We start from the raw sequence: 13,992 nt of genomic DNA on the forward strand, positions 1-13,992 counted from the left end.
CGCGTTTTTTTTGTAGTAAAGTTATATATTTAATCCGGCTACTCCATAGTAAAGCCGTTGATCCTTAGTATAGTATATTATATTATTTTATTCTATTTAGGGCTTCCCGAGCAATATATCTTAATTAAGCCCGGGTACTATATATACGAATATCCTTTATAGGTAACCGCTAATCTTAAGCTAATAGACGGTAATCTCTATACTATGAATAGTCCTAGTAGCTTCCGAGAAGCTATTTAGTAGTCGATTCGTCTTATTGACTAATAGTAATTAGAGTCTTTAGGTAAACTATTTACTTATAAGGGTATAATAATTATAACTAGTATTAATAAGGGCGAGGATACGCTGTTTATTTACTTTAGCTATTCTTTTTCCGAGTCGTCCTTATTAGTCGACTTATCCCTGCTCTTATCGTGATCCTTCGTGCGAGTCTTTTTAACCTTCCGAACTATATCTAGGTTTTCCTTTAGCTATTTATAATTCCGCGCGATATACCCCTTCTTATTATAATTATAGTACGTCTAAGTCTTTTACTTCGCCTTCCTATCGCTAATACGGTTTACTCCGCCTATCTTTATATCGCTATCGCGGTCCTTCTTCGCGGTTATATAGTCTTAAGCTTATTTATTATAGTTTTATTCGAACTAATAGCCTTTAAGTTTCCCGGCGATCGTTTATACGCCGTTAACCTATATAGTATAGTAGTTAGTAGGGATTCGGGCGGAGATAAGTTTATCGATAAGTCGCGAAATAATCGCTCCTTTATAGAATAAGGTCTATACGGTGGCTTCCTATTCGGTATTACCTATAAGGGCGATTTATCTTTTAAACCGGGGTAGGAAGGTGGTAAATACCTTATCGGTTTATTAACGAATAGTGCGTAAGGCTTAGGCGGCCTATAATTATTTTATAGGGTTAAGGTAGGTATAATCGAGATACCCTATAAAGTTATTAGGGTCTATAAGCTTACCCGGCCTATCGCTTTTATAAAAGACTAATATAACCTATTATACTTCGGGCCTTAGGTAATTATAGATCGTATACTAAGCTTATATATTATTCTAGAATAAGTCGCTATTAATTATAAGCTTCTACTATATCGTATAGGCCTATATACTATAATATAATCGCTTTTCTAAAAACTTTGCCTGGCTATTAATAGTCTTATAGCGTATCGCCGTTAAGGTTAGGGCGATTATTATTATTATCGGCTATAGCGTTAGCGATAAAACCGGTAATAGGGTAGACTTTACTAGTATAAGGATTATCGGGGTCTATAAGGGAGCCGGAATATTTAGATTAAGCGGCGTTAGGTTCTATAGGGTAGGCGATCCTAGGAGCCAGGCTATAAGCTATTCGACTAACTAGCGTTATCGCTTATTAGCTTTTTCTCTGGCGCGTTATCAGTTCATAAAGTAGCGTATTTCCGAGTAATATTCTTATATCGGAGTAAGCCTTAAGTTAATATCGGTATTATTATTCATAGAGAGGGCCTAGCCTTACGTTTAGGGCTTAGTTATTTTCTTCGAACCATTAGTTTATCCACTCTACGACCTATTTCATTCTAATAGGTTATTAGGCGGTAGCATTAGGATCCTAATCTATTACTAGCGTAACGCATAAGTATCGCTAAGTTCTAGATATATAAACGACTGGTTATAGGTTATAGCACCAAGTAAGGTCGTAATAATAGATTATCTAAAACTAAGGAAGGAAGAAGGGAAAAGGAGAAAAGTCTATGGCGTTAGGCTGGCTATAAGATAGCGATAACTTAGCGATATAGGTCCGTTAACTAAGCGCGTAGTTAGGAAGATCCGGAGTATAGCCGGATCCTCTATATCGGGGTTAACCCGTAACAACTATTAAGTCCGAATAGGATTATCCGTTACGGTATATCTTTTCCCTAGTATTATAGCCTATTCCTTAATAGTTTCCGTAACTCCCCGGCATATATCTAGCGATATATAGATAAGCTTCTTCGGCTATATAAGGATTTCGCTATAGCATATATTAATAATATTATCATCGCCTTGGATTCAGAAGATAAGCACGCCGCCTACCTAGAATCCGTTCTATCTCTCTTTAATCGTAAGAGGATCCTTATCTCCCCTAATAAGTCTTTTATCGTGTACCTATCGGTTTAGCTACTAGGATTCAAAATAAACGCCCTTAGCCTATTAAATACTAAGGAACGCACGGCGGCCCTTTATAAGGTATTACCCCTAAAATCTCTCTAAGCTCTTAAATAATAGATTAGTATAATAGGTTAGCTTTAGCACCTTATCCCGTGGTTCTCCTACCGTATCGGCCTATTATTGCGCCGGAAGACCGCTCTTCTTACTAAGATATAGAAGCTAAGAAAGGATACAGGCTAGGCTTATAAGGCGTATACTAAGCGTGCCGTGGTTAAGCTAACTATTAAGGAGTTAGCCTCGTTTAAGGATATTACGGATACGCTTACCTTTAATATTTATCTCTTTTACTATAATCCTATACAGATTCTTTTTAGTTAGCTTAATACCTTTAAGGAATACGACTTTTCTGCTATACTCTTGTAGCTAGCCGATAAATCCGAATAGCTTACTAAGGGAACTATCCGTAAAACTCTAGTCCGCCTAATACTTTATATTAGTAAGGGGCTTAACGCCACCGAGTAAAAGTACTAGCCGACTAAGCTAAAGATTGCTTATCTTATCTAGGTAGTCCGTAAGACCCGGACTATTATTTAGTCTACCCGCCAGAATCCGACTAGTATTCTAACGGACTATACGGCTATTATATGTATTATAAAGTCTACGGCGCTAGCTAGCACCGATAAGACCCGACTAAATATAAAGTTTATTCTCTCCTCCGAATTCCTTAGCTAGTTTTAACTAGACTACCGCTATATCTTTAGTAAGACGAATATAGTGGCCGATACCTTATTACGGCTTTTTACCGCGGACGCGGCGGAAGAGGGAGATAATAAGGGAGAGCTTAAAAGGATTTAGTATAATTAAGTAGTCCACTATTTTAGCGAGCTAAAAATAGATCCGGATATAAGATAAAGAATTAGCGATAGTTATGTTAACGATTTATAGTAGGCTCCCTTACTTACTTAGGTAAAAGACTATTTATCAGCGGTTAAGATTCCTTTCGAGGAGGATAATAGTCTACTATACTATATAGAATAAAACGGTAAACGCCGTCATTATATACTATTCGCCCTATATTAAGAATTTATCCGCGCTGCCTATAATAAACGCTACTACTTCGGCGCTAAGCGTACCTAGTATAACCTTATTAGCTAACTTATTATCCCTAAGTTATATAAGGAAGTGGAGTCTTATATCGCTAATTATTAGGTCTACGCTACTAACTAGATAAACCGCTAACGTCCCCTTAGCGAAATATAGTCTATTCTAATACCGCTAATCTCCTTTTATACTAGTATTATAGACTTTATTATCGGTTTACCCGAGGTTCCCTTAGCTGGTTCTCCTTAGTAAAGGGAAGGCTTCCCTCTATTCGACTCGCTCCTAACCGTAACCGATAAGTTTATAAAGGCTACCTTACTTATTCCGGGCTATAGTATATATACCGCTAAGAACTAGGCTTTATTATTTCTCTAGGCGCTTTAGTTAGGTAACTAAGGTATCCCCCAGTCTATTATCTCTAACTATAACCCTAAATTCCTCTCGGATTTCTAGTAGACGCTCTAGAAGGCTACCGGTATAACGCTAAGGTTTTCCACGGCGTGGTATCCCCAAACGGACAGCCTATCTAAGCGTAAAAACTAAACGGTTAAGATCTTTATCCGTATATTTCTCGCCGATAACCCGGATATTCTATAAACTAAGGTAATTATATCGCTATAGTTTAACCTTAATAACGCCTTTAACGAGGTACTTAGCTACGTATTAAATAAAATACTATATGGTATAAAGACTAATAGTCCCCTTAACTTTATCGGTAAAGCTAGTCCCTAAGTCTCCCGCGAGATACTCTAGGAAAACGCTAAACTCGTTATCGCTATAGCCTAGATGTATATAAAGCGGCTATACGATAACAAGCACTATAATATCCGGTTTATACCAGGCGATCTTATATATATCCGGCTCGGTAACGGATATAATCTACCTGGTAAGCTATCCACGAAAATTGGTTAGTAACGAATAGGTCCGTTTAAGGTAATTAGGTAGGTAACGCGGTTAGTATACTACCTTAACTTACCGGGAACGCTTAACGTAAACCTAGTAATTAGTATCGCCTATCTACTACTAGCGAAAGACTTAGGTAAAGACCCGTTCCCCGGCTATATCGTCGACGGAGGGCTAGTAGATACTAAGGACTAAGATAACGACCGGTAGCATGACTAGTATAAGTATTATAAGGTTAAGGTAATCCTAGATAAGAGAGTTACCCGTAAAGGATAAGGTTAGCCTCGCACGGAATACTTAGTGCGATAGAAGGGATAGCTAGCTTACTAGATTATATAGATACTATAAGAAGCTATAAAGGCGTAGGAGTTAATCGATACCTTTAAGGAGAAATAAAAGACCTTAGTTAACCTAAGAATAGCCTTAAAGAAAACGGAGCCTCCGAAGGTCTTATAACTAGGCGACGTTAAAGAACTAAAGGAAATACGGCATAAACCGAGGGTTACCGAGGTATCTTAAGATACGCTGGGGACACGATATAAGAATATTACAGCTACCCCGAGTAATCCTAAATATATAGCAGGAATAGGCTTACGACCTATATATACCTTCTATTAACTACTATAATAACCACGGTTACCACGGTATTCGGCTAGGTAGTAGAAGAAATAATACTATATCTATAATATTCGAGTTTTTTTTCTTCCCTCTTCGCTTCTCTCCTCTCTTCTTTACTACTATAACCTTAATTACTAGTATCGTTAACGTGGTTTACTAATACTTACTATTCCCCTATCTCGCTTTTTATTATTTAGTAATATATACCTTTTTATTTATTCTATTTATATTACGTAAACTATTACCTCTTATCTCCTCTATACCGCCCCGATATTTTAGGAGCACCTTATTACCTATATACTTCGCGGTATAAGCGCTAAGCTCCTGTTAGCTATCTAAGGACTAAGACTACTAAGACCTCTTCGAGTAAGCGTTTAGAAATCCTAAAAAGCCGGGCGCTAGCTTTACTAAAGACGGGTATTACCGCGCCGTTACGCTTTATAGCGGAGAGAAGCGGTTAGAATATAAGCTTAACGCCCTCGGCAAGCGCTTTACGGAGTAGAAATAGTCCTATAAGAGTAAATTATATAAGTTCCGCCTATATACTAAGGTATAAGGTTACCTAAACCCGGAGATATAAGAGTTAGACTATATAGTCTTCGTGCCCGCGGAGTATCCTAAGGTAAATAGCGAGATCACGTAGTAAAAAGCTAAAGACCTAATACGATAATTTCCCTAGCCGGATTACCTATTAAACACTAACGCTAAGTTAGTATCTTAGGAATAACTATAAGTTCTATATAAGGATTACTTAGAAATAGTCTATAATGCTAATATACCCCGTAACTACGCGGGGAAATTTATAAAAATACCCTAATCTAACTGCACGGTTAATTTCGAGTCCCCTAATATTAGCTTAGCTCCTTAGTCTACCGCGTATATCGACTTAGAGGCCGAGGCTAGTCTTATAGAATCTATAGCGGGACCGTTATCTATTATTACTATATAGCCTAAGATACTTATAAAGTTAGTAAATCCTATAGTTCCCGGGTTTATACTCTAGTATATCTAAGACTATATATACCTTTCTAAGGTAATATACGATATAGTCCTATCCGAGAAGGATATAGATAAGTTATACCCTTAGCTAAAGGTATACCTTAAGGACTACGCCTAATAAGCTAATATTACTAATAAGCTTATCCGTAAGTACTTATACGGTATTCTTACTATAAAGGGAAAAGAGATAGCACTTACTATACTCTCGGTTAAGGACTTCTTAGCTATACTCTATATCGGAGAAAAACTAGCCCTAACGCCGCTAACTAAACACGCCGCGCCTTAGGATATAGTAGCTAAGCCTCCCGCTAAGAGAATTATAGGGGATACCGCCGCTAACTAAGCCTTATAAGATATCGTTAAGAACTTCGCTAGCCGGCTACGAATCCCCGGTCTCTAGCTTATTTAGGAGACGGCTACCTCGGGTAAGTAGCGTATAATTATCCTTAAATAGCGCGAGCACGCTATCGTACTCCTAATCCTAGCCGTAAAGTTCGTCGCTATAATTATCTTAGAGGGGCTCGCGAAGGATAATATATAGAACGCTATAACCCTATTATAGCTTTTAACGATATAGCGTATAGGCCGTATATCGATAGAGAACTTACCGATACCCGCTAAAACGCCTTAGTAAATAGAATCGTATCGGACTATGAGAATACTATTACTACTATCTAGTATTATATAGCCCTAAAGCATCTATAGGCCGACCGCGAGCTATATAGACTAAATAAGGCCTATATCCACGACTATACCGCGGTAAACGTATAAATAGCCGATATCACTATAAAGGAAACGGCCATAACGCTATTCACGCTAGTAAAGGAATAGGGTCTACCGATAAAATGAAGCCCCCGCTATCGTGGAGGAGGAGATTACTATAATTAACTAACTATACGGCTAGGCTAACTAAGCGAAAGAGAAGTTTAGATTCTACTATAGCACGCTATAATATAGTATAATACGAGGTTTAGTATTAGGTCTATCCTTTTTATTTTTTTCTCTTCGTTTTTACTTTCTAGCCAGGATATACCCGGTAAATTCTATTCTCTTATACCGTGTTTCCTATTATACCTAGGGACCGGTATATTATATTAGGTAGTAACGATAGCGGCTACTATTAGGGCGCTGCCGAAGATTACCTTTTCCTTCTATTATTTCCTAACTATATTATAGTTTACTAGTATAACCGTGACGCGCTTTTAGCGAGGCTATCGTAGTTATAAAGGAAGCCCACGGGATATAGGGCTTCCTCGCCCGGGGTAATTAATACGCCCTAGGATACCTCCGGGTATACCTCGGTATACTATAGGCGTACCTTAGAGGTACCGTGGTATACACTATAATATCTATAGGGTATACCGTGGATACCTCCGGTATATACTATAAAGTCCGCGGGATACCCTGGGGCACCCGGAGGATTATATACGTAGATACCGAGGATCCTACGGGGTTTACCCGTGGGTATATTAGGTCCTAGGGGCGCGCTCCCGTCTAGCTTAGAGAAGACATCTTATTTTACCACCCTTTACGGCACCCCAAGGTCACCCCTTTAGAAAAGCCTGGCTCCTAGGTCTAAGAATACTAGCTAGCCAGATATATGCCTAGTCAGGGCATATTAACTACGAAGCTCCTAGAATTATACCTGCGCTAATAGCACCTATAATATAAAAAGGTCTAATACTATTATAAGATATCTCTAGGTTAATCTAGAATCTATCTATAACTATTTTATATATAGAATAATTTATTTTATACTTATACGCGCTATATAAAAGGTAGTTTCTATAGGGATACTAGATATCAACTTCTATTTCTTAGGGAGCTATAAGTCGGTTGAATTAGATACAAAGAAGTACATAGAAACCTGGTATTTAGTATATTAAAGTCACTGCACGGGAAGTATCTAGCTATACTCTTTCTCGCTCTACTATTGGTTTATTCGGATCCGCAAGTACACCACACACAATTAAACAGGGGTTAGACTGTATGAATAGTACGAACCACACGAATCACACCAATAACAGCACGACAACGTGTTGTGTCACTAAACTAAAAGAGGTCTATGTAAGCGTGCCGAGTATGGTAGGTAGGTACTTCGTACTTCGTGCATACTTCGAACACCGGACCGGGGGATCGGAGGACCGGGCAATGTGTTTACCTATGTAGGTCAGTGCTCATTCATACCTACCTTAGATACCTTACCTAAGGTAGGTAGGTAGGTGGAGCACTTTAGTTTACTGTACGTACGGTATCCATCCGTACTGTCCACTCGTCCACTTATAGTGTCGGACCAGCATCGTGGGCCGTGGAAGTGAACTTCTCGAACCTTGGATGCTCCCGCACTGTAAGGTACTCCTTATGCGGGGACGGTCCTCTTCCTTGGGCCGAAAGAGACCAGTCGCACGAAGGATTCTGAATGTACTATCCATATGGAGTACGGAGTACTCCGTACAGGAGCCTATTTCACTGTGCCGGGTCTGGCTTTGCTTCCAGGTTCGCTTCGCGTACCTTACAACGTAGGCGGGCTACGAGATACGTACCAACACAACTTGGTACCTTACCTTCGGGTCTCATATTTGAGATGGTCAGATTCTCATGATGCTTCACATTCAGACCCCGGATCTTGCCAGTCAGCCAGTTACTTACCAGTCAATCCGTCTTCAACAATGGACCCCGTATCCGGGTTTCGTTGCATGACTTGTCTGAAGAATCAGGGTATGAACCGTGAAATTCGGGGAGTGGAGTGATTATCCGTGACCAGAATACCTTACACAATGTTGGGTCAGTGGCGGTGGAAGGTGATGGCGATTCGCGCCGTTGCTGGTCCCACCGTTAATTAACGGTTTGACCCGTTGACCGCTGGCTGGTACCACACTAGGAAGCCTCGGGAGCCACAGTGTATAAACGGTATGGAGATGTAGTGGGTATAAGAACGTCCACTGGTTCCCATTAAATGACCCGGCCCCTTGTTTGGCTGTGGAGTACGAGTTGTATTGGGATTCCGCTCGATGGGACTCGACTCCGGAGTAATTACGGATTACGTCCCACCAGGTCAAACCAGTTTAGGTCTGCCCCGATCCCTGCCACGGACTCCCATTCGTAGTGCCCACTGAGAAAGCCAGGATCCATTGGAACTTCGAAGCCAACCCAGTGCCAGTATCGACGGGGGGGTGAACAGTCCCGCAACCCTTTCCCATCTCGCTTTCTCCTCTTTCCGCAAACCCACGTTGTACTCGCATCGTCTCATTTCTTCTCAACCGTGTACTCTTTACTCTTTTCGCCCGACTGTCGAACCTGTCGACTGCCACCAAAACAGGTCAGAACCGCGACTTCGAGTTACTCGACGTCGGCCACACAACAGCACCTTCTTCAAACCGGCTTGGTAATATTCTTCATTCGGTCAATTCGACGCTGATCAAGGAAAAGGCTGTTAAGAAAGAAGTGGTTGGCTTGTGAACGTGCGACGGGAATAATCAGGGTCTTTTTCCTCCAGAGAGAAATCGCCATTCGCCACAACAATAGTCTTCGAGCCTTTGCGTCCTTCGACCGATACTGCACCGAATCCACGAATACCAGCTTTTTTTCTTTTCTTTTTCTTTTTCTTTTTCTTTGTCTTTTTCTTGGAGGGGATTCTACAATTGCCGTCTCCGACTCGCTCGCCTTGTCCAGTTACCTGTTCTGTTGGTCGGCCTGCTGTACCGCCATACGTTTTGCATGTCACCGCCATCGACGCTCGACTACTCGACTCGACTACTCCACTCGGTCTTCGCATTCAAATGCATGCTATCCAATCTTAACTTGACAGCGACACACTCGACTACGCATCAGCAGACATGAGTTCGTCCGCACCAGCCGAGTCTTCGACTCCCAAGGAGAAGAAGGGACTGGGCAAGCTACTTTCCCGGGCCAAGACCATCTTGAAGAAGGCCGATGGCTCCAAGCGCATGTCCGCTCTGCCGTCCACCTCGACGCCAGGGACCGATATTATCAGGTATGAATGCCCTGTCCTCTTCTACTTCTGTTTTTCTTTTTTATGCTCCCAGTCTGTAATTTCTGTGACCACACGAAATGCGCCTACCACTTCCATGGGACCACTCTCGTCCTTCCGTGCCCACGCTAATGGACGAGCCCTTCGCAGAAAAACCAAGCCTGGCGCGCCTGCAGAGCAAACCGCCGCCGCCGCGGCGCCGGAAGCTCCCCAGACGAGCAAGTACGAAGACATGGAGGGCGTGAGCCGGATTGAGAGGAAGCAACTATTCGAAGAACGCGCCAGGAGACTCGGCGAGAAATACGGCCTCGAAATCACGCAGAGCGAATGGTACTCCACCGACGGAACCGCCCTCCGTGTCGACAAGCCAATCCGCATGCGCGTCCGCCGTGCCTGCGCCGCCTGCAACGCCAACTGGGCCTCTGCGAAACAATGCCCTGCCTGCGGCTCGACTAAGTGCAAGCGCTACCCTCCCAAGCGTACCGAGGCCGAGAAGATCGCCAGCCGCGAGCGCCGTGCCGCGCTGCTCAAAGCCAACAAGGAGAACGCCCCGATCATGCCCGACTACGACCCGGACTCGAACGACCCCGTTCTCAAGCGGCCCAGCAAGACGGGAGGCCAGGATTTGGTTCACAAGAAGCCGCGGCAAAGGATTAGGCGCACCTGCCACGAGTGCGGCGCCCTTTTCTCTTCTGGCAGCAAGCAGTGCAGCCAGTGCAATCATAATCGCTGCACCGATTGCCCAAGAGATCCGTTCGTCATTCCCCGTTTCTCTCGGCGACCCCCCTCAATTCCTTTTTTTTTTCTTTTTTTTTTCTTTTTGTTCTTTTTTGCCTTGGTTAGTTTCGTTTTGCTAATCGTACCCACAGACCCAAGAAAGACAAATATCCGTTCGGCTATCCCGGGGATGAATTCGGTCCCAATGCCATCCCACACCATGAATGCCATGAGTGCAAAACCATCTTCCCGGGCGGCGCTCCTGACGACACCCCATGCAAGAAATGTGAGCACGGGAAGTGCTCCGAATGCCCACGACTTCAGCCTCGCAAGGTTGAACCAGAACCAGACCCAGACGTCTTGAAAAGCGTACAGGCCAAAATTGAGTCTTTAAAACTTGGCGAGCCCACCGGATGACCGCGTTCGCGCTTTATGCATTCTTATATCTTTGTTTTGTTTTAGATGATCAGTTGAAAGACAAAAGACCAAAACGGAGACTTGATTTATTGTTTGTTGTCGAAATGAGGATTCCTGAATGAGAGCCAGTTTGCACTCTGTTTTTTTTTTTCCCTCTTTTTACCCCTTCTATTCTCTCCTTCAACCACGAGATCCCAACGCCATCATCAGATTATCTTGGAACTCAACTTCGGACATTGTTTTTCACCGCATGAGACCAAAAGACCTTCATCCTTTAGATCTGGCCATCTTATGTATTTTGGAAATGTCTTGTCTGCGTATCTTGAGCTCGCTTCCCTTCATGCCTCGCTCCGTGCCGGGACATCACGAACATTACCATGCTTTCCAGCGCAAACACACGCTCTCTACCTCAACTGTGACACGACTGTGACTATCGTGCTCTTCGGTACCGGGGCCTCGGTTTGATGCACCGTGCATCCTGTCACTCGTGTCTGGCCAATTTTAGATGTCCACTCTCTTCAACCACGTTCAAGGCCCCGGACGTTTACTAAGGTACTCAGTTTGATCAATAAAGAAGACATGAGGGCCGTACCCGTACGTCGGTGAAGCGAGTGGACGAGTGATTGAGGCAAAATCTAAAATGGAGCATTAAATATGTCACCTGAATGGCAACTCCTGCATCCGCTTCTTGCTTCGTGAAATTATACAGCCGAGCCATCTCGAGCAAACCATTTGCGAATACGCTGACCCCGAGAGACTCTATCCAGTCGAGTTTACTCCCACCATCCTATGCATCCACTATCAAATTTCCGGTAGAATATTCGCAAATGCGTCTACCCCGTAATCATACCGGCCGGTTCAGCGCCCGCCGAGGGAGGCAACGGCGGCGCCTCCTCTCTGACGACGGGCTCGAACCCAAAGAGAGCTGCGCTGCCGTGCGGAATGGCGGCACCGACAGCATCAACCCGCCCAGCTTTCTGCCCGATATACCCGTCCTTGAAAGTGTCGAAGCGTTGGTTCAACTGGCGTGCCGAGTCGCGCACGACGCCCTTTTGCAGCTCTGCCTGGAGCTGGTTCGCGTTGGGGTGCACGAGCACCGGAAGCAGGCGGGCGGATGGGTAGAATCGGCCCTGGATGTCTTGCTCTCGGAGGACGGTGTTTTGCCTGAGAAGGGCCAGGCGCCAGCGTTCTCGGGGCGCAAACTTGGTTCGGAACGCGGCTTCTTCGCGAAGGGCCCGCGGAAGCTTCTCATCCGGCGCGATGACAGGGTCTCCACCGCTGTTGGGGTCGTTCTCTACCCCCCCTGGGTTGTGCTCGCCCGTGATAGGGATGTAGAGGTCGCCCTTGAAGAATACGTAGCCAGGCGTGTCACGCGCGGTGCAAATCTCGCGCAGACCAAGGAAGGCGCCAGACGCCTGGGCTTGGGAGAGCGCCCAGCGGGGCATCAAATTTTGCTGTTCGTGAGGGACGCGAACACGGAGGGCATCGCCAACCTCAATGCGCTCGGCGCCCAGGAAGATGCCGTGGTAGTTGGTTTTGCGTCCACCTTCCGAGTCGCCTATGCGGGTGAACAACGAGAAGGACATGGAGATCTTTATGGCGGCTAATTTTGAGGCGTCAAGAAGAAGAGGCTCGCGCTTGGTGGGCTCTGCGGCCACGGCACCGATAAGGGTATCCCACGGTATTTTGTCGAAAGACTTGTCGGAAAGATCAGGGAGAGACACCGGAGGAACCGTGAAGGCGAGGAAGGGGCGTAGGGCTGTTTCGGGCTTAAGTTGCAGTTGGGATTGGTTGAAGAGGCCGTGGGAGATAGGGAGAATCTCGTATTGCTTGGCCGCGAGATTCGACCTGGCTATTAGGCCGATGCGCCAACTAGGGGCGACGGAAAACCAGACTAATTCGCCAGTGCGGAAGAACAGGGGCGACGTGCTCTGATTAAAAGGAACCAGAGTCTGTTCTAGGGGCGTTGGGCGCGGTGGGGGTTCTGGAATCATTGGCCTCGGTGCCGGGGACGCAGTGCTCGCCTGCACTGGAGGCTCTGCCTTCCTAGGATACGGTGCTGTTGGTGGCATTGCGGAGGCAGAAGGTGCTGGAGTCGATACAGGAGAGGGCTTCGCACTCTGGGCTGTCGCGTTCGCATTTTTTGATGGTGGTGCTGGAGCTTTGAATATATTGGCTGGTGGCGTGGGCGTAGCCGGAGATGCTCCCGCGACAGGCGCTGTAACAGTAGTGGCAGTGAGGGGACGAGCTGGAGGAGCCGCTGGAGGAGCAGCTGGAGCTGGAGCTGGAGCAGATGAAGCGGGAGCAGCGGGGGCAGAAGCCGAAACAGGCGCTGCGGGAGCAGCTAGTCGAGGGCCATCTTGAACGATCAACTCCTCCCCCGAAGCACCAGACTTTGGAAGGTTGCAGTGGACACAGCAACAGTCACGAGGATCGTTGGAGCCCGAGATTAGCCACAGCAAATGGACACCAAACTCCTGCGGGCTCTTGAAAAGTTTCGATTTGACAGGATAACCCGAAACCCAAAGATGTTTGGATCTCTCGTACAGCCAATACCCCCGTGGGAACTGTACGTACCATGGAAGGCCATCTGGGATGTATGTCAGACGGGACGAGATGTCTTCCTGCAACGAAGAAGGGGGGGCGGGAGTCGTTGTCAAGGGACCGGAGGGATCAAGGGCTTACCTTGCGGGTTCGGGGACAACTCTTGCTTCAGCAAGATGCCCAGCTTGACACGCCATTCGATGAATCGAGGGTCATCTTCCGCAAGCCGCAGCATCTGTGGTTTTGCCCTAGGCGTTCTCTCTGGAACATCCTTGATCGCTTTCTTCGACTTAGTGCCTGTGGTAGCATCTACAGGTGCTGGCCAGTATCCCGGGCCGGTGTCCTGACCATCGCTACGGGGTATGGTTACCAGGTGGAAGTCTTGTGAGTCTGACATGGCAGTTTGACAACCGAGTGGGGCGGTTCTGGGAGGGTAGCAAAGGTAATGGAAGAGAAAATATGACCTTGCATGAGCGAAGGGTGGAAATCATTGAGAGTATGCTGAAAGGAAAAGATCTTATGTTTCTGGGAGAAATCTCCGAGGATCGCAGAAGCTGTCAGATGAGA

At 45.2% G+C, this 13,992-nt stretch overlaps 3 protein-coding genes across 3 annotated transcripts; 2 read left to right on the forward strand and 1 right to left on the reverse strand.

The window, feature by feature from the left end:
* Positions 1 to 9,592: 9,592 nt before the first annotated feature.
* Positions 9,593 to 10,881, forward strand: SODALDRAFT_339777 (hypothetical protein; the record flags this gene model as incomplete). Its single annotated transcript, XM_028612883.1, has 3 exons — positions 9,593 to 9,750; positions 9,898 to 10,500; positions 10,617 to 10,881. 3 exons carry the CDS (start codon positions 9,593 to 9,595, stop codon positions 10,879 to 10,881), a joined length of 1,026 nt encoding a protein of 341 aa, XP_028467257.1.
* Positions 10,882 to 11,185: 304 nt separating this feature from the next.
* On the forward strand, positions 11,186 to 11,628 carry SODALDRAFT_359394 (hypothetical protein; the record flags this gene model as incomplete). Its single annotated transcript, XM_028614176.1, has 3 exons — positions 11,186 to 11,296; positions 11,387 to 11,423; positions 11,591 to 11,628. 3 exons carry the CDS (start codon positions 11,186 to 11,188, stop codon positions 11,626 to 11,628), a joined length of 186 nt encoding a protein of 61 aa, XP_028467258.1.
* An 86-nt stretch (positions 11,629 to 11,714) lies between these two features.
* Positions 11,715 to 13,660, reverse strand: SODALDRAFT_276432 (hypothetical protein; the record flags this gene model as incomplete). Its single annotated transcript, XM_028608018.1, has 2 exons — positions 11,715 to 13,471; positions 13,567 to 13,660. 2 exons carry the CDS (start codon positions 13,658 to 13,660, stop codon positions 11,715 to 11,717), a joined length of 1,851 nt encoding a protein of 616 aa, XP_028467259.1.
* Positions 13,661 to 13,992: the final 332 nt, after the last annotated feature.

The sequence above is a fragment of the Sodiomyces alkalinus genome, assembly GCF_003711515.1.
Source record: "Sodiomyces alkalinus F11 unplaced genomic scaffold SODALscaffold_4, whole genome shotgun sequence".
NCBI lineage: Eukaryota > Fungi > Ascomycota > Sordariomycetes > Glomerellales > Plectosphaerellaceae > Sodiomyces > Sodiomyces alkalinus.